The 25,480-nt window shown below is 43.5% G+C and overlaps 1 protein-coding gene across 1 annotated transcript in view; it reads right to left on the bottom strand.

Moving 5' to 3' along the window:
* MYBPC2 (myosin binding protein C2) overlaps positions 1–22,502 on the bottom strand; it is a 64,491-nt gene extending 41,989 nt beyond the window's left edge. Inside the window, exon 1 of the mRNA XM_054993394.1 lies at positions 22,414–22,502. Within this exon, the coding sequence (XP_054849369.1) occupies positions 22,414–22,435 (22 nt within the window). The 5' untranslated portion in view covers positions 22,436–22,502. The remainder of the gene's footprint in view (positions 1–22,413) is intronic.
* Between the last annotated feature and the right edge of the window lie 2,978 nt (positions 22,503–25,480).

The raw sequence follows: 25,480 nt of genomic DNA, 5'->3' as shown, positions 1-25,480 counted from the left end.
AAGTACAAGACAAGGTTGCCCACTGTCACCTCTGTTGTTTATACCTGTTCTTGAAGTACTAAATGGAGATATAAGACAAGATGAAAGAATTGGAGGGATAAAGGTCAAAAAGGAGACTTATAAGGTCAATAAACAGAAGACTAAAATGTTAAAAAAAAGAAAATACAGGACCAAATGAAACTGGAAAACAAAACAGAGTTTAAAACTGAGAAAAAGGTAAAATGTTGGGGTATTATTTTGACAAATATGAATTGTATGTTATTTGTGGATTTATGAACTAAGGAACTTGGACTTTAGAAAAAAGAGAGCCTTTATATCTTAGAGTAAGAGATCATTTGTAAATGATACTGTGATATTTGTCACAGAGAAATTTGGAAGCCTTCTTTTAGTTTATATAGTTTTTCTTTGCTTTCTATGGTTTGTTGGGGTTTTTCGTCCATATGTTTTGTAATTTCGGTTTGTCTGTTAGCTGATTTTTTGTATGGTTTGTTTGGTTAGTTTTTGTGTATCTTTATGTTTTGCCTTTTTTATTAAATAAAACTCTCTCTATATATTAAAAGAAAATAACATTAGATCCCTGCCCTTAGCTCACACAAGTTTTGCTATTGCAAGCATTGTGTAGTGTGCAGTTACACAATTGTCACAGCTACCTATTAGATAACTTTGTCTTTGGCACCATTAAACTCTTTTTTAAAATTTCAATGGATCAGATCCAGTGACTGTCTTCCACTACGTTGGTTTCACATATTTCCCTTCCTCTAAAGGCCTCTTCAGACATTATGTTTGAGAATATTGCACGAATGTTGAACTATGTTGTGGCTACATTTTCACTGTGCTGAAAAAAATGCTTACAAATTGTGATGGAACAACCCTTCATCCAAGCAAATTTGCTGTTTCAGGCTTCTGAATGCTGGATTGAATGAAATCATCTTCCCACAATGTGGACCATCTACATGCACTTTGCACTTGCTCCCAGGAGGATATCCTCCAAGCCCAATACATTTCCCCTCACAGTGCTTTCAGTTCCTTGAGCTGTTCTCCAGCTTTGCTCACCCCCATGTGTGAATGCCTCTGCTGGGGGTGTTAATCCAGGACAAGGACACTAATTTGCACCTATGTGTGGACGTAGAAGGCTGTGCAGTGGGCTGTGTAGTTGGTGGAGTGAACTGGGAGACTGTAGAGGATAGGCACACAGCAGCTCTAGATGAGCCCCAGGTATTGGATGGGGGCATGGACTACTGGGGTGTGTGGACCCAGCAAGCAGGGAGCTGAGACAGATCCATCATCATGACGGGATGGAACCAAAGGAAAACCACAAGAAAATCAAGCAAGAATGCTATGCTTTTGTATTTGTAGTGTAAACACCACTTTCCCTATGTATTCTTCCAACTGAACCTTTTTTTTGCTGAGCATTCAAGTACGCAGTGCAAGGACTACAAGACTGATGCTAATGCTTAATATAGGGTGCAAAGCATGTAAAACTCTATGCTTTATGTGTCCAACAGAGGTTGCTGTACTGTTGATTTAGATTTCACAGAACTTGCATGTATATCCTCTTTCATTATGCCTGTTCAATAGTCCCATGAAACTCACAGGCTTGCATAACCTTATAGGAATTTAATTGGAGTAGTAAAACAAAGTTAGACTTGCTACAGCCAGCTCAGCAACCACTGATGAACGTTTAATATGACATTTTAAATACACTTGGAAGGCTTTGCAAGTCTTGTTTACTGGAAATTAACACTTATTTGAAAAGCACCCTTAGGAGGGAAATCATCTGGAATCATCAGACCTCACAAAGCTATATATATGACGTGATCGCCCTCTGCAGGGTTTTGGTTCACATGAATGGAAGCTCTATTTCACATGTAAAATCCATGCATTGCCCACTTCATACGATATGACAATTGCATGCATTGTACTGTCAAAAGCCACACAGGCGAGCTCTGGCTCTGCATGAATGGGTCAATGATGTAACATCTACAGAGTGCATATCCATCACAACAAGAATTCTTTGAAAAACCAAACCTACACGTTTCACTTTCTGTGTAACTTTCACCACCTTTATTTTAATGAAAAGTTGCAGTTGTTGACTTTGGGAGTGGAGGAAAGGCAGGTAGGACTGGCCAAAGGTAGTTCATTTAGCTTAGAAACTGAGCAGGGATTTGGAAGCTGTGTCTTCCAAGTTCTGGTCCAACCACTATACCACACTGGCTAAATCTGATAGATAATACAATTTAAAATGTATTTTGAAGCCTACCTGCCGCACAGAAGAATTTTATTTATTTACTTGCTTACTAACATTATTTATGGTCTGCCTTTCTTACTGAGACTCAGGGCGGATTACACAGTCAGTAAATCAATATGATCAACAGCTGAGACATTCAATGAACAATATAATTGGGTGCAGATGGCAGAAATTTGAAAACAAGTACAAATCCAATACAGCGTGAAAAACAATGGTGAAACAAAACATAAGCAATTTAATATATTAAAGAACATGGAAACAAGCAAGGGGAAAAGTAGGGAGATCTAGCACAGAAACTAATATTCACATTCTGTAAAATAAATTTTGCCCTTCAGATTCTGAACTTGCGGTCTGAATGAAAATTTTATCTCAGAATTTGAATTCTTTAGGTTTGTTGTTGTTTTGAATTTTATAGGCTTAACATATAAAAGCTCATGGTAGTGAGGCTCAAGGCCCATGGTAGAGCATCTAATTCGCATGAAAGTTCAGTCCTCGGTCAGCATCGCCAGTTAAGGATCAGGTATAAAGTGACATAAAAGACCTCAGATAAAAACACTGGAGAGCCACTGCCAGTTTTAATACTGACCTTGAGAGACCCATGGTCTGACCTAGTATCAGCCACTGTCTTGTGTTCAACTGTGTCTTCCAAGTTCTGGTCATATGTTTATTTTTATTTTATTTACATTATTTATAGTTTGCCTTTCTCACTGAGACTCAAGGCAGATCACCGTGGTCAATATAATCAACAGCTGGGACTTTCAATAAACAATACAATAGGGTATAGATTGCAGAAAATTTGAAAACAAGCTGAAGTCTGATACAGAGCTGAAACAATATTGAAAAAACATAAGTAATTTGACATGGCATAATAAACAGCAGCAGCAGACAGTGCACAATAGTATAGTCTACAGTCCCTATCCCTTTGTCGAGGCAGCTCTCTGAACCATTTCCTGACGGCACAACTCTATTAGCTGTATAAGAAAGCCTTCCTGCATAATCCAGTTTTGCATAGTTCGCAGAAAGCCAGGAGAGCTTTCCAGATCTCTTCAGGCAGAGTGTTCCACTACAGGGGGGCCACTACAGGGAAAGCGTGTGTATAAGCAGCTCATTTTGCCCTTTTGCAGAAGGCCCTGTTCAAATGAACGAAGCTGCAGTGGCAGAGTACAGAGACAGAGGCAGTCCCACAGATAATGAGGGGCCAAGAATATGAAGGGCTTTGTATGTGATAGCTAAATCTTAAATAGAGCCCAGTAACTGATGGGCAGCCAGTGGAGTGACTGCAGAATGGCAGTGATATGCATGCTCTGCCTAGTTCCTGATAATAATCAGCCTGCAGTGTTCTGCACCAACTGGAGTCTCCAAGTTGACGTTGAGGGGGGAACCTATGCAAAGCGCATTACAGTACTCAAGCCTCGATGTTGCCATGCCACAGATGCAGGTAATCAGGTCTGCCACATCAAGATAGGGGCCCATTATCCAGGCTAGATTGTAGAAGGCGTTTTTGCAGCTGTATTAACTTGCTTCTCTGCAGCAGTGCTAAGGCCAGTATAACCCCCAGGCTCTTAACCAAGTTAGCCAAGGTCAGCTGAACCCCACTGAAGGGGAGGCGCACGATGTCCTTCAAGATGTCCACCTTCCCAACCGGCAACATTTCTGTCTTGCCGAGTTTCAATTTCAGTGTGTTCACTTCCAGCCAACTGACCACAGCTGTCAAGCAGTGATTTAAGATCTCTGCAGCTGTTATCTGTGACATGCTAATCAAATCAAAATACCACTCTACTATTCTTTATTGCATCTTTATCCTCCCTTTTTCCTGCCAAGGAGATCACAGCAGTTAGGGTTACCAACAGCCTGGAGGAAACAATGCCTTGATATTAGGCTTTAATAGGAGCATAATATGGGCAGCTGAAGTTTTTCATGGCATGGAAGTAAATAACATCACCCGGTAAAACATATCCTATTAAGCCTCTATTAAAGGGACAGGCCATTTTTTCCCCTCCAGGTCAGTTGGCAACCCTGGGGGGCAAGCTATTTTCGACTTGGTGTCAGAATTTTTGCTATTTCTTCTTCTCCCACTAAGCCCAGCCAGGCCTCTTAACCTGTCTGGTCTTGCCCCAGCCCCATCAGACTCCACCCCAGTCATTAGAAAAGAAGGAGTACCCCACTAAGGCAAAATGAATTTTAAAAAGGCAAAAGGTGCAAGGGAAGATTCTTTAATGTTTATATGCGTTTTGCAGCAGCTTCATCAGGGGGATCTATCAAGAATACAAGTCATAATAAATACATCTTAAAATTAATAAAACTCAGGACTCTGTCAGCACCCCAATGGGTTAAATGAGAACATTTCTTGGCAAACTCTTCTTTAGATAAGAGCCTAAGCAAGTCTAGACAGTCTATTCTGCTATAGTGTATACATTGGAAAGATATTAAAAGGAATTTGGAAGGTCAGTAAAGTTTTGTAAAGTTTATTCCTACACAATTTAAAGCGATTATCTTTGTTGTAATTAGGAAACAAGGAGTGTATATTAATGTTGGTTCAGTTATCCATGTATTTAGCATTTATTATGAATTGCACTCCACACATGCTCTGTGAAATAGACCTGTGTTTTAATAACATGTTTTAATATGTTTTATTCATTTTAAGAGGTATTTTTAAGATGTATTTATTATGATTTTTTTATGTTGTATTCTTCATAGATCCCCCTTATGAAGCAGGGGTTATATAAATGTTAAAAACTCTTCCTTGCACCTTTTGCCTTTTCCCCCTTAGTTTTTCCACCCCAGTCCTGCCATTTACTACCCTTATCACCAAGGCTCCTTCCTCTATATCTCACAGTGTCTCAGGCTCTGAGATATTTGCTAGCATGTCCTTGAAGAGACATAAACCAAGAGCCAGCTCTACTCAGCTTAATTGGAGCCAGGGACTCAAGGCCAAACAAGGTGAGAACCACAAATCCACAATCACAGCTTCCCAGCAACAATTCAAACTGGAGCTGCTGCATGGAAGTAGAATGGTTTCAATCCTTCCCTCCCTGTGCAGTTCTGCTGATCAAAACCAGTACCACCTCTATGGGTGATTATTAACCCAAGAAATGGAAAGAGACAGGCATTGAAAGGAGATCCTTTCTTATTTATTTAATTAATTGTTTAATTAATTCATTAATTGTTTAATTAATGAATTAATTAATTAATTTCTATGCTGCCGCTTTGGAGTCTTGCTTGAGGCAGCTTCCAGTTAAAATCACAATATAAAAAACAAGCCATTAAAAACAGCCCACGATGGGTCAGTTTTGACTGCCAAAACTACAGAGGCAGTAAGAGGTGAAAAGTGTTAAAATGTCACAACCCTGATCTAAATTAGGGATTCCCCACAACTGCCATTTCCTTTTAGAAACTCCTAGAAATACCCAAGCGTGGCTCTTACAGTGTCTTCTCTGGTTTGGTCCTCAGCCCCAAGGCACACGAAGTAGTAAAGAGAATGCCTCTGTCCTTGTTGTGGTTGATTTTGGTCACTGGGCACATTTAGCATATTTAAAACTATATTTAACATATTTAAAACATTTAACATATTTAAAACTATAAACACTAAAATGATCATGTCCATTTTTAAATTCCACGCATAATTTCCAGTAGTAATTACAAGGAAAAACATAAAAATCGATTAATAGTATCTTAAATAAACACTGAGAAAAAAACCCATGTCAGAAACCACCAGGCAGTCTCATAATGATCAAGGTGACAATAAAAAAAAGAGAACTGGCAAAATCCATCCTCATTCCATTTTAGCCACTGCAGACACAAAGGGGGGCTCTTTCTCCATGGTCCAATCGTTTGCAATCAAAAGATCTATTAACAATTGCAACCTTTAGAAAAATGAAGGAAATAGCATTGAAAAACCGTTTACTGTGAATTTAATTTTACGTTATTGTGATGATTTCACACTCCATTAGCCACCTTGAATACTATGCAAATAGGCAGGATAAAAGTACCTGAAATAACTGATTACTAACTGGAACAGTCTTCAGTGTTTTGTAGGTTGATCTCAGTTTGGCTCAGATTTTTCAATTGCAGGGAATGCTCTGGAGAGAGCCCAACCCAGAGGGTGCTGATTCTGAGAATCAAACTAGATGTTATGTGTGACTCAAGTCTGACCCAACTCGCTGTCTCATATAAGAATTAGGTAGTCTGTCAGTCAACAGCTGAACCCCGATGAAAATGGGGCAGGGACACGGGGGGAGGGCACTATCAGTGTGAAGTCACTTCTGGGAAACCCTGAAAATAATGTCATACCACTCTAGGAATCGCCCAGAACTCTATAACAAAAATAGCTTTTCTAGTGATTCCTAGAGCAGCATGACTTCACTTCTGGGTTTTCCCTATAAGTGATGTCATGTCATCGTGCCAATGGTGATTTTTAAGTTACTTTTTCTCCCACTGGCTGACAAAGCAGTGGTGGGAAGCAAGGGTTGCTGGCAGGATGTCTCCTGACATAGCAGGAGACCTTGCAACCCTAAAACTGGGGAACTTACCTTGAATGAGCTCCATTACCCTGTTTGGTTCCAGAGTGCTGAGGGAGGGAGGGCTTCTGGTTTCTCTCCCACATCTTTTTGCCAGCAAAAATAGAGGTGGAGGGGCTGTTTGCTCCTTTCTCTGGCTCCACATGTCCTCTCTGGTAAAATCGGCATGGGAGGGAAACCGGGAGCCCCTCCTCCTCCCTCATAGTGCTCTAGAGCCGAACAGAGCACTTTCAAAATATGTTCCACAGTTCATACATGAGACAAGTTGGGTTGGGTACCTATGTCTGTATTCATGTCACATGTAAATCAGTTGCAGTCTGCCTGCAAATCCCTGTGGTGGTCACACATTAAATGTCACATCTAGTTCAGACTTCAGTACATGCACATTGCCATCACAAACAGGGTTACACTCTTTTAAGCTCATTGAAATCCATGGGCTTTAAAAAACTATAACCGCTGTTTGAACTGTTAATTCCTGATTTCAAAGGATACATACCATCTCAACCAAGTTTAGGAAGCAAAAGGCTGCTACTTCCCACTTCCCCAAACATCACAAGATTGCTGTCCATAACATTTACAGTCTGCCTTGGGGCATGTGTGGAACACCTTTGCCATATCATCACAAACCATCCCTGACCCATTGCCGAAGGTACAAGTTACAGCAATCATTTTAAAGCTAAGCAGATATGTGTGGCTGGTACCTGGATAGGAGGCTGCCTGGGATCCCTAGGAATGCCACCTTGGGCAAAATGAGGGATATAAATAAATAAATGTGAGCTGGAGGGGGGAGATCGAGGCAAGCTTATGCCACAGCACTTCGCATTTCAGAAAGTAAGCACTGTTGCATGACGCCGTCCCACTTCCATCCCCACTATGTGCTGACCATGCACTCCTTGCTTCCCAATCGAGCTTCCAGGCTGTCTGACCCCCCTAATATAGCCAGGCTCAGCATGCTGAGCCACCAGTGGCAGTGATCAATAATAACCCAGCCTCCTGGGCTACAATGAATGGAGCAGGGAGATGAGCGACAGAGAGGTCCAGCTGTCATCTGGACTTCGCCAGAACCTGCAAAGCTCTGCTCCCCCCAGGATGCTTTGCATTGCTCCCAGCGAGAGACAGGAGTGTGAAGGGGGAAAGTGGATCCCAAAGGCTTTGGGCTTCTTCCTGACCCAATGAAGAGGCACTAAGGTCAAAATAACAGGGAGGAGAAACCGCATCACTTGACAACTGTTCACTTCTTACTGTGGCTGACTCTTGTAGAACCATTCTTTGAAAGAAGAGAGTAGCTCCCCATCCTCATTCCAAATTGCTGGGGAGGGGAGGCTGCATTCCAATATCTCCTAGCCCACATCAGTGTAATAATAACATTCAATTTATATACTTCCCTTCAGGACAACTTAACACCCACTCAGAGCTGTTTACAAGTTATGTTAGTATTATCCTCACAAGAATCACCCTGTGAGAAGGGTGGGGCTGAGAGAGCTCTGGAAGAGCTGTGACTGACCCAAGGTCACCCAGCTGGCTTCAGGCGGAGAAGTGGGGAATCAAACCCGGCTCTCCAGATTAGAGTCCTACCGCTCTTAACCACTATACCAAACTGGTTCTCACAAGTGTTGGACCCGTGAGGTTCAATACCCCACTCTCTTATAAAAGCATGCTGAGTGACCTTGGGCCTGTTACTGACTTTCAGCCTAACCTACCTCACAGTGTGGTTGTGGAGAGGATAAAATGGAGGAGGGGAGAATGGTGTTGTAAGGGGGGGTATAAATAAATAAAGCATATATTGTACTGGACTATGTTTTCCATGTAATTATTAATGTTATGTTTTTATTATTTGCTTCTAGGTATGTCTAATGCATATTATCTTCTTGCCTGGATGTACACACACATTAAAGTTGCTTTGGGTATTATGATGGGAGATGGAATGTTATTTTGTGCCTTGGGGTTACTTAGTGTACAGCTGAGGCATCTCTGCCTCTACAAAGTGCATCTGATTCCCGTGGATTGTTCTGAAACCATCCCAGAACTGGAGAAAGAATGCCGCTGTACGTCTTCAGTCCATACAAATCCATGTGAGTAGTAGGCTTGAGTCATTTATTGCATGGAAAGGAGGGGAGGGCAACTGCAGGACCCTTGCCCAGGATGAATAAAAGAGTGGAAACAGATTGGAGATGGAGAGATACCAACTTGGTCTTTTCTTTTGTCTTGGGGAATCCAGGAATTTCTCAAGCTGGGGGATTTCTCTTCATGAATTTCTCTTCATTGAGATCTTCTGGGTTCAGAGTAGACTTCTTTAGAGGCGGACGCACCAAAGCCTGCTTCAGAACAGAGTATATCCTGCATATGTTCTCACAGGGTGTTCATACATCATTTTACCTGTTGGTTGTATGTATACTTGAGTTACAGTTTAGAGCCATTTCTTAGGCTCAAATTTGTTTGATTAATCCTTTGGGAGATACTCTGCCCTCCTACATGCACACCCTATAGGAATCTTCTATACCTGAGGGTTTTTTTCTCCCACCCACAGAGATGCCGTTTGTGGAGTTATGGCCTAGGTTCAGCGAACACCTCAAGCAGAAGCTGAACAGAGTAAACTGAGATGCCCAGTTTGCCTAAAGTGCTGATCCCAGGGGATTCTGCTCTGGGCCTAGGGGTTGAGTTACCTCACTCAAAAGGGCCCGAAGCCAGGCAGCTAATTATAAACACGCTTCCTTGGAGCATGGAGGCCTGTTCCCTCAGTGTCCCTAATAGGACACAGGGTCCCAGAAAAGGCAATGTGAGATGGAGTCCATGAAAGGTCAAGTAGGCACTCAGGAAAAGATGAAGGACCCAGACATGGATAGTGCTAAATCAATGCCCCCTGGAAGAAGTGAGACTGACCCTGAAGGGTGAGGTAGCCTGCCTCAAGTGGCAGCTTTTGGGATATTCATTTGAAAGCTTGTTAAGTTTTATCACTTTAACCAGCATTATAATTTTCACCACCATTATCTGCCTCCAGCACCCAAAACATGTTAAGCAGTTTCAGTATGCTTATAAAAACATACACATTGTACAATATGTGAACCACACAGTTTAAAAATCCAGGCAGATAAAATGTCATACACACTTCACAATAAAAGGTCAATTATCAGCATGTTTTTCTTGCTCTCCTTCTCCCATACAGACTCCAAACACAGAAGCAACTTAAAGCATGCCTGATACATCAGCTGTGTGTACCGTGGTTACTTTCACATGTCTTGTTTGACCCAGAATGGATGCTGTTGGAAAATAAGTTTTATTCTCACTTCCCCAGAGAATGGGGGAAGCACATCATAGGTTTTCTCTCACTTTCTGTGATCTTTCCCAAACCTGCTTTGCTGCAATGTTTTGGGAAATATTGTGACAAAGCTGGGGTGGCTGCTGTGTGGGGAGAAAGTCCAGATTTTCCCAGTCCTGCCCACATCAGTGCCATTCTCCCAGTTCCTGCAGCAGCTATTCCTCACATCTGCCACCAGGCGGCCTTTAAAGTTTAAAAAAACAGTGATACACTGGTATATTAGTATGTCAATTAACTTTTTTTTTAATGTTGGGGGGGAAACCCTGCCTGACACAGAAGGAAAACGGCTGCTGCAAGAACTGGGATAAGCAAATGTGAGGAAACTCACCACGTGGAAGCCCCATAGCTTCTGTGCTTCATCGGCAGCTTCAGTGACAACAAGAAAACCCAACAGAACCATTACTGTGTGGAAGAGAGCAGGGAAACACCAAGTGAAGATTCCAAAATATGATACAATGCCATCCAGTTTCAGTGAATTCAACTGCAAGGCACATGGCACAAGACCCACACAATGCACCGCTATACTCTAGGCATACAGTAGACAAGATGGCCCACATCTATGATTCCACACACATAAGACATACACAGACACACAGAGAATAAACACCCATGTTTCTATCTAGAGTAGATTATTGTGATGTACTCTGTGAGAATGCCCTTGAGAAGCAGATGGAAACTTTAGTGGGTGAAGAATGCCATATGCAGGATGTTGACTGTATCACTCCAGTCTTGGCTCATCTACACTGGGTCCCAGTTTGTTTCTGGGTACAATTCAAAGTGCTGGTGCTGACCGTTAAAGCCCTATACGGTTTGGGGCCAACGTACCTGAAGGACCATCTACTCCCTTATGAACCAACCTGGCTACTACAGGCAGCTTTGGAGGCCATGCATCAGATGCCCCCACTTTCAGAGGTTAGGCAGGTGACAACTTGGGAGAGGGCCTTTTTAGTAGTGGCACCAAAACTCCTTTTCCCCCAGCTGGCCAGATGAGTGGCAGTTGGTGGCAGAGGCTGGGAGCAGGGGATCCCCTGCCCTAACTGGGGGACTGGCAGCCCTACTTATTAAACAGGCTTCTTTCTGCTGGATTCTGGTAGCTTAAGAAGGAAGCATTGACTCTCAAAAGCTTATACTGTGGAAAAACTTTGTTGGTCCCTAAAGTGCCGCTGGACTCAAATCTGCTGTTCTACTGCAGACCAACATGGCTACCTTCCTGACACTATCTGATGGATTATGGCCACAATTTGCACACGTGTCAGTACCCCAACCTGCGCTTCAGTATGCACAAATGCACCAACTCTACAGAAATACACTTTCTGGTGTGTGTGGGGGACCCCACAACACTGCATGATAGGGCTGCCAACCTCCAGTTAACACTTGGAGTTCTTTCAGAACTAACCTCCAAACTTCCAGTATCAGTTTCCTTGAAGAAAATGGCAGCTTCAGAGAGTGGATCACATCTCTGCTGAGTTTCCTCCTCCTCCCAAACTCTGACTTCCCCAGGTTTTCCTTCCAAATCTCCATGAATTTCCCACCAAAGGGTTGGCAACCCTAGCACATGCATTGCAGTCTGCATTCCCAAACTGACAAGTGAATCCCTGTGGCACAGCAACCATCCCTCAGTCAGTCCGACAATGCAGCTCAGTCATGTTTTACAAAGCAGTCTGGAAAAGGTCCAAAATAGCTAGAGAATCCAGAGTCCAGGCCTTGTTTACACTAACATTTCTTTATTTGCTTAAGAGCCTTCCCTGGCAAATTTCCAAAGGCTGGAGTGGGGATCAGAATATCAATAAATAATATGACATTACAATAATCAATACAAGAGCCTGTGTGAACTTTGGGGATCATACACATTGCTTTATTCCAGAAATTTTAGATGCCGCTTTCCCCCACAGTAGGGCATTTGAAGCAATTTACAGTGTCCTATAAACAATACATATTCAATAATGATAACAGGTAGCACCAGTAAAACCAAAACCCATAAGAATTGCAGTGGTGGGAGTAGGAAGCCACTAAAGGTTTTGGCATATGCTATATGCTAACAAATGGTGCTAGGTGCTGAGTAAGGGAATTCCACGATCAAGGCAAGGTCCCCCCTACTGATTAGTGGGAGTTGGGGGATGAGAAGGTGGGCACTTATTCTTCTTCTGTCTGCGTGTGCCAGCGAACATGCAAGCTTGTGGTGCCAATCAATGGCATCACTTTTGGTGCAATCTGGAAGTGACAGCATCATGTCAGGACTGATTCTTTAAGAATCAGCCCAAAACGTAGCATTTTTGCTAGTGTGATGCGGTCACTTCCAGGTTGTGTCAGAAGTGACTTCATTGGCTGGGGATGCAGGAGCATTTAACAGCACTGTCCATCCAGTATTGAGAGTTTTGAGGGTGCTCAATTAAACTATTACAGTTAAGCAGGCTTAAAACTGGTATTGGCAAAGACACAACAAACATCCTGGTTAGAGCACTGAGTTTAGCCCTGGGAGACCCGGATCTTAGCTCATTCCCTAGTGCTCATTGAGAAATATACTTCTCAGCCTAACCCGCCCCACAAAGTTCTTATAGATAAGAACATACTGTAAAAAGAGGGAGAGAGAGATAAGGATATTAGCATAGCACATCCTGGGAAAGAAACCTAAAGATACTGAATACACATGAACACACTAAGCTGCTTTATATGGAAACATACAATTGGTCTGTCAAGATCAGTCTTGGTGGCTTCCACACAAGAGGCACAGGACTCTGTGGTGGTCATGTTGCCAGTATGACTTTTTGTCAATTTGCACTTGCAACATAGATTCCAGATGCCATTCCCATCGTTGTTTGCTGTTGCTTCCCTTTTAAACCAGATGTGCTTTGGACCACCCCATCCCCTGTGTCAGGCCACTGTAAAGATTCTTTGCCCACCATTTCAACTAAGGATGCCCTGTGGATGCTCTGCCACTGAGACACTACCCTTCCCATAATAGCCACGCACACTTCAGTCTCAACCATTGGAGGGGTCTGACCCAGGCAGTTGCTGGGACTGAAGGTTGGGGCCCTCTTAGTACTCAGAGGGGTCGAAGAACCGCCCGAGTTCAAAGTGGGAAGGAGCAGAAAGAAAAGAAGGGATTGGGATGGCAATGTTCTTGGGGGTGCCAATGAAGAAATGCCCCCAAATCTTTGCAGCGACACAGAAGCCCTGTTCATACATTGCAGTGAATGCACGATCATTTTGCCTGTATGTGCACACATCTGTCGGTACAAAAAAGCCAACACAACTTCCCTGTACAGATAAAACCAGGGGTCAGTAGTACCTGGGTAAATGTGGGCTTTGTATCGCACATTCACCTTTACATATACTGGCTGTAACATGAGAATTACTCAATGCACATACAAAGAACAATCAAGTGCATACTGTACATGGATCGTATGTGTATTCACTGTTACTTGTCACTGGATTTATACACTGTCACTGTATTTATACTCCATTCTTTTCCACAATGAGAATCCAAAGTGGTTTACAACCTTTTCCTATTCTTCATTTTATCTCACCACAACCCTGTGATGTTGGGCTGAGAGTATGTGAGGAGCTCAAGGTCACCCCAAAAGCTTTTATGGCAGAATGGGGATTCAAAGCTGGATCTCCAAGATCCTAGTCCAACACTCTAAGTACTTACCACTAGGACTCATTTTTCTCCTGACTCTCAGCCTCTGGCATCATGGGAGGAAGTGATGCACATAGGCGCATAGATACTTCCCTATACTTCTACCTCCCAGAAAGAAGGCAAGCACCAGCAGTAGCTGCAGTGCCTCTTGAGCTCCCCTTCCTAGCTCATCGTCTGCCCAACCTGCACCTCATTATATGGAAGCAAGGTGGTAGCACAGGCAGGGCCTCTAGGCCTCTCCTCTGGGACACAATGCAGCTTATGTTCCTCTCCCCTCATCCATTTTATCCTCTCAACAACAACCCTGTGAGGTAGCTTAGACTGAGAGACTGGCCCAAGGTTACCCATGACAGAGTGGGGATTCGAACTTAAGTCTTCCAGATCTTAACCTAACTCTCTAACTCCTATAACCATGCTCTCCTCCGGTACAAGCCCCAGAGAAAGGAACAGGCCTTGCACAAAAGCGTTCCTATGTTCATGGAAAGGTCCTATTTATTTTAATGACATTCACATTGAAAAAATGCCTGGTGTTGTGCCCTGTCTTTTCAAACTGAACAAGATGCTGCAAGTTACAATACTGCTTACCTTTAACACAATACTTCTGCTAATACATCCCCAAATTATTTCAGATTTTTTTTTTGCATCAGCACCACTCCAGTGGCATAGCTCATGTTTTAGTTTGTTCTTCATTATATATAGCCTGTTCATCCTTCTTAGCTACAGGAATGCTGAACTAGGCATCTCCCATTTAATTTTTGAGCATATAAAATCAATTGGTGTTTAGCAACTGAGTTCACTTGGATGTAGGTTGCACCCATAATTCCATTTCTCTGTGCACAGCATATTTCACATTGGTCTTTATTCAGTTTCACCTGTATCTGGTCTCTTTTATCAGCACATTGTGCAATTCCTCTAATCCATGTGCTGCTTACAAAACTGATCTGCATACAAAGCTGATCTCTCTCTCTCTCTCTCTCTCTCTCTGCCTGCCTAACCTATGTCAGCCTTATAAGGATAAAATGGTGAATGATGAATACTGTCCCAAGCTCCTGGGAAGAAGTGTAGGGTAAAACTAAAAACAATTAAATTTATTTATAATAGGTCTCCAATGTTCTGTAGTCCTGCTTCGGCTGCATCCATACAACAGTGGTTGCCGACTTCAGATTGGGAAATTCCTGGAGATCTGTAATGGAACTTAGAAAGGGCAGGCTTGGGGAAGGGAAGGATATCAGCAATAGAGGCCACCCTCCAAAGCAGTCTGGAGATCAGTTGTAATTCCAGGAGATTGTCAGAGACACCTGGAGGTTGGCAATCCTATGATACAACACTGGATATTGAAATCATCCACAACTGAATTGTCCTGCACAGTCAAGCCAATCTTGTTACAAATGATTTCCAAAGAGCCATGACAGTGGTATCTACTAATGTGCACATACGAACACACAGACTGCTGAAACTGGGGAGTTATCATAGATCCAGGCTCAAATATGTGAGGTAACACGCATCACCCACCCTCAACTGGTCTTTCCCACCCAAATGCTGGGTCAAATGCAGATTCCAAACCAAGGTTCTTAAGCTTCTCCCTTAACTCTAGAGACAATTTGAAACCTGATGCCAGAATAAAATTTGGCTAAGAGGGTCTGCAGGATCCCTAGGGGTGCCAATGTCCAGGTGGGGGCTGGGGACATCCCAGAATTATAACTCCTCACCAGATGATAGAGAGTTGTCCCTTTGGAGAAAAGGACTGCTTTGGATCGTGGACTCTATAGCATTATATCCCACTGAGGTTCTTCCCCTTCACCTCCCCAGGTGCCACCCCCAAATTCTCCAGGAATTGTCCAGCCAGGAGTTGGCAACCCTAATAATCCCCCTCAACCAGCACCAGATTCCCTGTCATGGCCCAAAGTGCTCTGAGCTTTCACACTACATGATGCTAAGCAAGATTCCTGTCCCAAAGCACATTCTCCCCCCAAGATTTCCGGCTTGGAGAATACAACTGGGTCATATTTCTGAACTTGTATTCATTTTGCATTGAGGGCAAACAGGCCTGGTGGTTTCCTAGCAAACAGCCACCCTGATACAAACCCCAACTCAGAAGGGCCTGGGGAGCATCTGGAAGAGTTGCCAGGCAACCACACTTCCTTCAGTCTCCTCAAAACAAAACAGCTCAGAAATGCAACACCAACTGGGGAAAGGGATGGGATGGAATGCTGGCTGAATTTAGAGAGTCCTTCCATCAGATCCCCTTCCTCTTACTTGCAGCTGGCTTGTCTTCTCCTTGGGCTGTCAGGAGACAACACTAGCCCCTTGGTGTCCTAATTTACATGACAAGCTGCTTGTATTAGAGCATTCATTCATTCAGATATATTATACCCCACGTTTATCCACAACAAGGACCCAAAGTGGCTTCCCTCCTCCATTTTATTCTCATAATAACCACCTTGTGAGGTAGGTTAGGCTGAGATTGTGTGACCAGCCCAAGGTCGCCCAGTAAGCTTCCAGGGTAGGGTCAGAATTTGAACTTGTGTCTCTCAGATTCTATTCCAACAATACTTCATATAGCCCTTTCAGAGCCTTCAAAGTGCTTCATAGGCATTATTTTGTTTTAATCCTCACAACAACACTACAAGGTAGATCAGTATTATTCTCATCCCAATATTAATGAGAGAAAGCAACACAGTAGAGGTGAGATTCAAACCAGGGATTGCGTAATCTCTTAATCACCAGCTCATACAGTAAATTGGAAACTGATTGTGGACCCATTGTTCTTTTATGAAAGAGAACCATGTCAACAAAACTTTTAGGACTGAAGGCAGGCAACAGATTTTAAGGAAAGTAGTGTACTAGAATCATCATTGCAGGTGGTAAACAACATTTTTGTCTTGCTGTAAGCCCTTTTCAGTTGTTATATTCTTTAATTTTAATTTTATTTATGTTATTTATAGTCTGCTATTATCACTGAGACTCAAGGCGGATTACATAGAATATATTCCAATATGTTCAACAGTTGGAACATTCAATAAACAGTATCACAGGGTAAGGATAGCAGGAATTTGAACACGAGCAGAAACCTGATACAGTGCTGAAAAAACAGTTTTGAAACACAACATAAGCAGATTGAGATGACATATTAGACAAATGCAGAACTATCAAGTAAAAGTATACTTACAGCAAGAGATGGTACACAGTAGCATAGATTACAGTCCCTAACCTTGTACCAGTGCATCTCTTTGAACCATTTCCTTACAGCACAGCCCTATTACCTGTGTAAGAAAGCCCTCCTGAATAATTTGGTTTTGCATAGTTTGCAGAAAGCCAGAAGAGTGGGAGCTTCAAGCACTGGGGGCCACCACAGAGAAGGCATGTGTACGAGTAGCTTTGAATTTTGCTCATTTGCACTTGCAGAAGGTCCTGTTCAGATGAATGACGCTGCTGTGGCAGAGCATAGGAAGAGAGGTGGTCTGAGTGACCGAGGCCATGGAAATTGGGAGAATGTGCTGCATGCGCTCCTCTTGATACAGCAGTTTCCATTTGGGGGGAAAGGGTCACACCATGTACATTGTTGCCCTTTTCAGACAAAATGGCAATCACACTTTTTTATGGAGGGGCCATGGCATCTTCTTGGCATGCAAAAGTCCCAGGTTCAGTCTCCATCATCTTCAGCTGAAAGGACGGGGTGATGGGAAAGACCTCTGCCTGAGACCCTGGAGAGTTGCTGCCAGTCAGAGTGGATGATACTGACTTTGATGGGCCAATGGTCTGATCCAGTACAAGGAAGCTTCATGTGTGTGTATGGGAGGATCACGTGTAGGGCATTCTCCCTGTACTTGTTGTAAACATAACAGGAATGGACTATTGTCTTGTCAAACAGTCTCTAGTCCTTTTTGTTGCAGAGGTACGAGGGTTCTTCTTGATATCTCTACACCTGTATGCCAGGTGACATTGATCTGTGATACAGCTAAGACCTTGGCACAGAAGCATGGAAAAGCTGGCCTTATCCTATCTCTCCCTCCTCCCTGGCACCAAAACAATAGATCTTGGGCCAAGTGCCATGTTCCCACAACCTCATCTGCTCCACCCTCTTGGCATAGTTCCCAGGTAGCATCTGGCACCCTCTAGCAGAGTACATTGCCCCAAATCCCACTCCCATAAGTATCAGAGTAAGGGGAGGGGGGTAGGGCTGCCAGACCCCCGGTGGGGGTGGGGGATCCCCCGCCCCCACCCTGCCACCCCCGCCCCTCCCTACCTGGCCGGTGGGGGGTGAGCACCTTCCATGTGTGCCCCCCCTGCAGTGCGGCGCCCCCCCACGCACAGCAACCAGGGGGGAGATGTGCCATGCTCTGCAGAGAGCCAGAAGAAATGCCATCAGAGCCCACCCTTTGCCCTCAGGATCAGCCCACAGTGTTCCATGAGAAAAGGCGTAACAATACCACAAAGGCCTGCAGAGCACAAAACTCTGGCAAGTAAACCATGCCATATACCAGAAGCTCCTCCCAAGGTATTTTGCAGGCTGTACCATGATGTCGGAAGGGCAGACGTGATGGAACTTTTAAAAAAATGTTAAGTACAAGGAAGTGTCGCTGGAGACCAAGATCAAGATCATTCATACTATGGCATTCCCAATTAATATGTATGGATGAAAAATCTGGACAATGAGGACAGCCGACAGGAAGAAAATTAATTCATTTAAAATGTGGTGTTGGAGGAGAGTTTTATGGATACTGTGGACTGCCAAAAAGACAAATAAGTGGATCCCAGATCCAACCAAGCCTGAATTCTCCCTAGAAGCTAAAATGACAAAACTGAGGCTATCATACTTTGGTCACATCATGAGGAAACGAGACTCACTGGAAAAGACAATAATGCAATGCTACAAAAAGATAGTAGAAAATGAGGAAGACCCTAAATAAGGTGGATCGAGTAATAAAGAAAGCCACAACCTCCAGTTTACAAGACCTGAGCAAGGCTGTTAATGGTAGGATGTTTTGGTGGTCTTTAATTTATAGGGTTGCTATAAATCAGAAGCACCTTGACAGCACATAATACACATGTCAGGGTGAAATTCTCAGATCACATGCTGCTTTGTTGATGTATAAAAACACTGCTTCCCCAACCAACTTCTTGGGTTTTTTTGTACTATCTGGCTGGGCCTGCCCTTCATTCTCCCTACTCTTAGATAATCTTACTGAGGATATGTGTGGTTGTGTATTCTGGAAACTAAATGTGGCAAGCAAAATGTAGGCTCCAACACTCTCAGAAGGAAATTTTATGAGGTACAAGTCTGCACCATTTTATCCCAGGTAGAGACAATCCCTCTCCTTTAGACCTCCAGAGAAACAACCCAAGGTCTTACATAGAGTATGAAAAAAAAACCCCACACAGTATAGAAAAACCCTCCTGACCGAAACAAGCCACAAAGGGATCACCACCAGTTTAAAAGTTCTAGCCCACAAACACTTCTGCGATAATAATCTTTTTCCTTTCACGTGCCACAAGAATATTTTGTTTTAGTTTTTTAAAAAGTAATGAAATTGCCTCAAAAAACCCATTCAGCTCTGATATTCTTGGAAAAAGGAGCCATCCCTTAGAGGAAAGGAGTTTGCCATTAAAGTAGAATACAACCACGGAATTATTTCCACACACCTTGCCTGCCTTTGGTGGCCTTGTAGGAAAAACGGGCAATTCTGAACAAGGGAATATCAAGTTTCTGACATATGAAAAAACAAAGGGGTTATTTTGAATGCACTTCTACTAGCGTTCTCAGCCTGCAAGAAGAACCTGGATTTCTCCTGGAATTTCAGTTGATCAGGGCCAAGCTACACATGACAAATGACACTTGAACAGCAAGTGTATTTCTCCCTGTTCACTTGCCCTCCACTCAGTCCACTTGCCGTTCAAGTGTCATTCGTCATGTGTAGCTTGGCCCTCAGACTACAGGGATCAGTTCCTCTCGAGAAAATGGCAGCTTAGGGGTGTGGACACTATGGCATCACATGCCTGTTGAGGTCTCTCCCAAACTCCCCCTTCCCCAGGTTCTGCTCCTAAATCTCCAGGAATTTCTCTACCTAGAGTTGGCTACCCTTTCTTCTGTCAATGCTTTACACCTGGGATTTTGGTATAACATATTTATTATGGAATCACCTTTCAAGGCCCAGAGGCCACTTTGTAAGATGCCTGAACTGTTAGCCTCAATTGGCTAAGTCTAGGGTTGCGTCAGCGGAACATGTAGGGGCAATATATTTGAATAAAACAGCTCCTTTCCCCATTGCACCACTGGTTTTTTTTTGTTCTTTGCCTTGTCCTTAGTATGGCCCTCTCCTTTGGCATGCACATTTCAGACCTCCAGTTCAAAAATGACCTGACTTTTCCTGTCATAGATGACATTATGAAGCTTAAACTAAACCAAAAAACGGACCGTATACATACTGTCTGATCTAACAGAGTGCACTCTAGCCCACAAAAAGGTTATGCTGGAATAAAAACACGTGTGTCCTTAAGGTGTCACAAGACTCCAAGGTCGCAGGCAGAGAAAGATATTTTTCCATCACTTGTTACCTGAGAACGCTTAACTGGAGATACGATAGAACCTGGTACCTTTGGCACATAAACCTTGTGCTTTATCATTGAACCACAGTCTGTCCCCAGCTAAGTGCCTTTATATACAGATAAGAGATGATTTACTAGCTGTGACCAACACATTGGAGTAGATATTCAAGCAAAGTATTAGCTGTCATAAGTGATGTAACCACCTGTTGACTTAGGAGGGGGGCATTGCACCCAGCTGGTTATTTCTAAACTTGCTTTCCATGTGTGGAGAATATTAAAACTGGCACCTATTTCCATTTATCTGTTATTTTTATTATATTGCCATCAATATATGATTCCTGAACAGCTTATAATCTAAATTTACAATCTGGCATGGAATTTTTCTTTATTTAGACTATAAATAATAACATAAAAGCTATAGACAACAAATATAGAAGATTTTAAAAATTCTATAAATAAGACACACTAACAGTACATAAACAAGTGAAAAAAGAAAAAAGGGGGGAAAACCCTTAAACTAAACTACTTTGGTTTCTTTTCAGATCACATAAATCTTTTGCCTTTTACTAAATTTACAATCTAAACAGCCAGCATGGTGTGGTTAGAATGTTAGAAGGATGCATGAAAGAGATTCAGGTTTGATTCCCCACTCTGCCATGGAAATTTACTGAGTAGCCCTGAACCAGTCATTCTCTGTTGGCCTAACCTACCTCACAGGGTTGTTGTTACAAGGATAAAATGGAAGAAGGGACAATGATGTTGTAGGCTGTTTTTGGTTCCCCTTTGGGAGAATAATTATGTAAATAATATCCAAGGCAACAAGGAATGATAGTATAATTGTACATAATTGTGTTTCCTTTAAGTGGGGTGTAGAACATCAAATGCTTCAGGGAAAAGATGGAAGTTGAGGGTGAACCAACGCAGACTAGGATGGAATGTGCGACTTCCCCTCCGCAGACTGCAAGAGCTCAGGTTAGCAAAGTGGAAATCAAAAGGCATGAGACTAGGGGGCGGGCAGCATGGTATAGCGCTATAGCTTAATATCTTGGAAACTAAGCAGGGTCAGTACTTGGATGGGCGACCACCAAGGAAGGTTCTGCAGAGGAAGGCAATGGCAAACCACCTCTGCTTCTCACTTGCCTTGACAGACGCTTGCTGGGGTCTCCAAAAGTCAATTGCAACAGTTGAGGGGGGGGGGGGGAATTGGCAGCAGATTATAAGCAGTTGCGGGGGGGGGGGGGAGTTACTAGCTCAAGAAGAGAAACTGACAATTCATTCTGTTTCCTGTATCCCTCCAAAAGTTTCCCTGTTTCCCTTCTGAAAGTCAAAGTCGTTTCTTGCTCCGGAACACCACAGGCCCTTAGAACACGGCAGGTGCCTCTTCTCTGGACATTTTGAACTGGCTCTTTGATTTACCACATTTTTATCCTGCCCTTCCCCAACGCAATGGTTCTCCCACTTCCATTTTATTCATACTACAGCCCAGAGAGGTTAGGTTAAGAGACAGTGATAGGCCCAAGGTCACCCAGAAAACTCCATGGCAGAGTGGAGATTTGAACTTAGTGGTCCCATTCCTACTCTAAACACAATACCACACAGACTTGGCACTGGCCACATCTCTCACACACATACACACGCACATACAAACACCTATCTCCATTTGACCCTGGACTCCTTGGGGAAGAGATACCAAGCTGCTGCCTCTAACTGGTTTCTGTAGCTGGTTGAAAGGGACCCTAAAAGGCTTAAATCCATATTTTGCTTTCACTGAAATACAATCCAAATATAAAATCTGCCTCATGCAAAATACAGAATTCTGATTGCAAAATGCCTCTCTTCTGCTTTCCATCCCAAATTAACAAATGTCAACTAACGGCTGCTTGAAAGATTGCAAGGTGATTGAAAAGTCATACCAAAACGTCTATATTATGCCAGTTTGCACACACAAACATCCAAAATCCAAAGAAGGGGCAATGGGAATCTGGGGACTATTGCTGTTCAAAGCCGTTATTGGCGGAGGGGAAAGGAGGAGACACGAATGTAAGCCACACCTGCAAACCATCCCAGCCCTAATATCCCATTAAAAAAAGGTGGGTTCCTGAGCATCTCCATCCACGATGACCTTGACAATGCGGAGCCCCCTTACCGGGTTTAGCGGGTTCAGGCATGGCTAAAACCACAGGGTAGATTCGCTGTGACGGTCTGAGTCGAGGATCTCCCCAGGGAGCAGACTTGGCCCCGTCCCTTTAAAGCCCCAGCAGAGGGGACACTGAGAAGGCGTCATCTGACCCTCTAGGGCCCTGTGCCAAATTCCAGAGCTGTGGCTTAAACCATCTTCAAATCCCTGGCTTGGCCTTACTAGAAAAAGAACTTCAGCTGGGGGAGGGGGGAGGGGGTAAAGGGGAGTGTGTGGAAATACAGGCATGAACCAGCTCAGAATAAGAAAGGCGAGGAGGGTGGGGGTGGGAACAGTCCAGGGAACGGCATCTCTATAAAGAGGACACCAATGTTGCATTTCCAAAACGTTACCCATTCAGAGAAGATGCAGAAAGACGTTGATAGTGGAACTTGGGATTTGCCAGATCTATCCTTATGAAAGGGTTACTCAGCTAAACTGTGGGGTGTGTAAACCCTTACCTCCACCACCCCACACACATGCACCACACCTGCCACAATAGAGTAAAAACTGAGAGCCAGTGTGGTATAGCAGGTAGAATGCTGTATTAGGCGTGAGGAGACCCTGTCTCAGCTCCCCACTTAGCCATGAAGCTCTTTCTCAGCCTAACCTCACAGGGAGGATAAAGGGAAGAAGAAAGCAAGATGCTGAGGGAACACACACAAAAACGGAGGTGAATAAAATGCAGCCTTTTGGCTTCTGGGGGTGGGAGCTCAGTTTAGCTCATTGGTGAGACCAAAGGGGTGTAGCGGTTAAGGGAGAAACTTGGGTTTGAATACCCACTCTGCTAGAGTCAGGGATGCTCACTGGGTGACTGGGCCAGTCACTCAGCCTAACCTACCTCACAGGGTTGTTGTAAAGATAAAAAGAGGTGAGGAGAAGGATGGACACTGCCTTAAACTCCTTGGCAGGATGAAGTTGCGCTAAATAAATAAATACATTTAAGTATCAACACTTGGTTGGAGTCCAGGATATTTGCAATGACAGTTTTTCTGCACCGTCAAGGTCAATTCATCCTTATTAGGTCAGAGACAAGTTATTGAAAGTACACCTGTTTCTATTACATTTTTATTCCACCATGGCCCAAAGCTTGGTGTACATATTTCTGCCCTCTTCCATCTCATCACTACCTTGTAAAGTAGGTTAGTTAAGAAGGACTGATGGCCCAAGATAACGAGATAAACTTCATAGCACTGCAGGGATTCAAACCTGGGTCTCTCCATTCATGGTCTGACATTCCAGCTCCTACACCACACCAGCGCCATCTGTCTTTCTGCAAATACACCAATTTGGTTGTGTAAACCCATATGGCACTGTCATAAAAGCAAACATTGCCTGTATCGGCACCTGAGAAATCACTTGCATCGCATGCCGGGAGATGAGGAGTTGCTTGATTAAGGCAAACCCAGTCAAGAATCTAACACCATTTCAAAGACTGCATTGACCATTTCATCAGAGACCAGGAATAGCTGGCCTGCCCCTCACTTCTACTGCCAAATTCTGCAGCAAGAATTTGAAACTTCCTGTTTGAGAGATTAAAGATTAAATCCCCAATTTAGTGGCAATTGAGCTGGAGGGGCAAAGAGGCAGATTAGTTCATATTTAACCCTTGCTAGAAATCTGGTTGGCAGCCTCCGCAAAGTAGAGTTCTGACAGAGGTATGTTGGCAAAATAGCCCAGGATCCTCTCCAAGTTAGGGCATAGCGCCCCCCTGTGGTCATGAGAGTGGAAAATCCTAAACCAATTGCAAAATCAAAAAGAGTCCAGTAGCACCTTTAAGACTAACCAATTTTATTTTATTGTAGCATAAGCTTTCGAGAATCAAGTTCTCTTCATCAGATGCCTGATCCGAACTGTTCGGATCAGGCATCTGATGAAGAGAACTTGATTCTCGAAAGCTTATGCTACAATAAAATAAAATTGGTTAGTCTTAAAGGTGCTACTGGACTCTTTTTGATTTTGCTACTACAGACTAACACGACTAACTCCTCTGGATCTAAACCAATTGGAAGCATGTGCAAAGGGAGAGCCAGTTCATTGTCATTTAAGCAGAATAAAGTGGCAAAAGTTTCAAGATTCCACCCCTTCAGCCTCCAGGACAGTGTTACGTGCTCTTTGCCCTTGGAACTCCTGGCTACTGGAGAAAGTGGGAGTATGTAACACAAAACACAGAACCCAGGGGAAAGTACCATGCCAGGCAAATGGGAAGTTACATGCTTTAGTGCTCTTATTAAAAAAAATCCTATGCTCACTTGCATGCAGGGCATGCATGATTGGCGGCAGGAGCCTACTCTTCTTTTTTCCCCTGCTGGAGGACCTGTTAGTCAGTCCTTCAGTGTGAACAAATCTGAAGCCTGTTGCTTTAGTGTCTAACCAACAAACTTTGACAAATGGTGTACAGGGTAATCGGCCTTTTGTCCATAAAAATTTGTTGCTGCCCCTAGCTGGAAATGAAACACATTCTCTTGCTGGTAATTTACTGTCTGCTGAAGAAGTATTGATTTGCTTCTACTATGCTTGGCTGGGATATTTATTTGTAAATGAAGCAAATATTACAGCTCCCTTCCTCCCCAAACTTTTACAAACTTTAAAGGTGCAGGGAACCTAATTTTGATTAGCAAAAGAGAGGTTAAATCCCATCTCCCCTTCCTGAGTGGCCCTAAACCAAATCACAGCTGCATGCATGTACAGATTTATCTTTTACAGAAAGATGGAAATGGGTGATCTTCATCACCCATTTAGCCATTCATGACAGCTGTTTGGTTCTGGCATTTTAAGTCTCCACTGATGTTTCACCCAAAGGAAAGTAAGACTACAGTCCTCTGCCCACTCACCAGAAAGTAAATCCCATCAAACTCTCCAGGCAGCTGGCACAAGGCAGTCTTTCTAATTCTGGTGCCCTGGGCAAAAATCCAAGATGGGCCCCCAGAATGACTGCCACCCCACGGCCAGGTTCAAAGGGTGGCTCTTGCTCCATATGGGGTGGGTGGGAGCCACTACCACAAGCAGGGCATGCATGATTGGCAGCAGGATCCTA

The sequence above is a fragment of the Eublepharis macularius genome, chromosome 12, assembly GCF_028583425.1.
Source record: "Eublepharis macularius isolate TG4126 chromosome 12, MPM_Emac_v1.0, whole genome shotgun sequence".
In the NCBI taxonomy this organism is placed as follows: domain Eukaryota; kingdom Metazoa; phylum Chordata; class Lepidosauria; order Squamata; family Eublepharidae; genus Eublepharis; species Eublepharis macularius.
The sequence above is the reverse complement of the archived record's forward strand: the minus strand, read 5'-3'. Positions and strand labels throughout refer to the sequence as shown.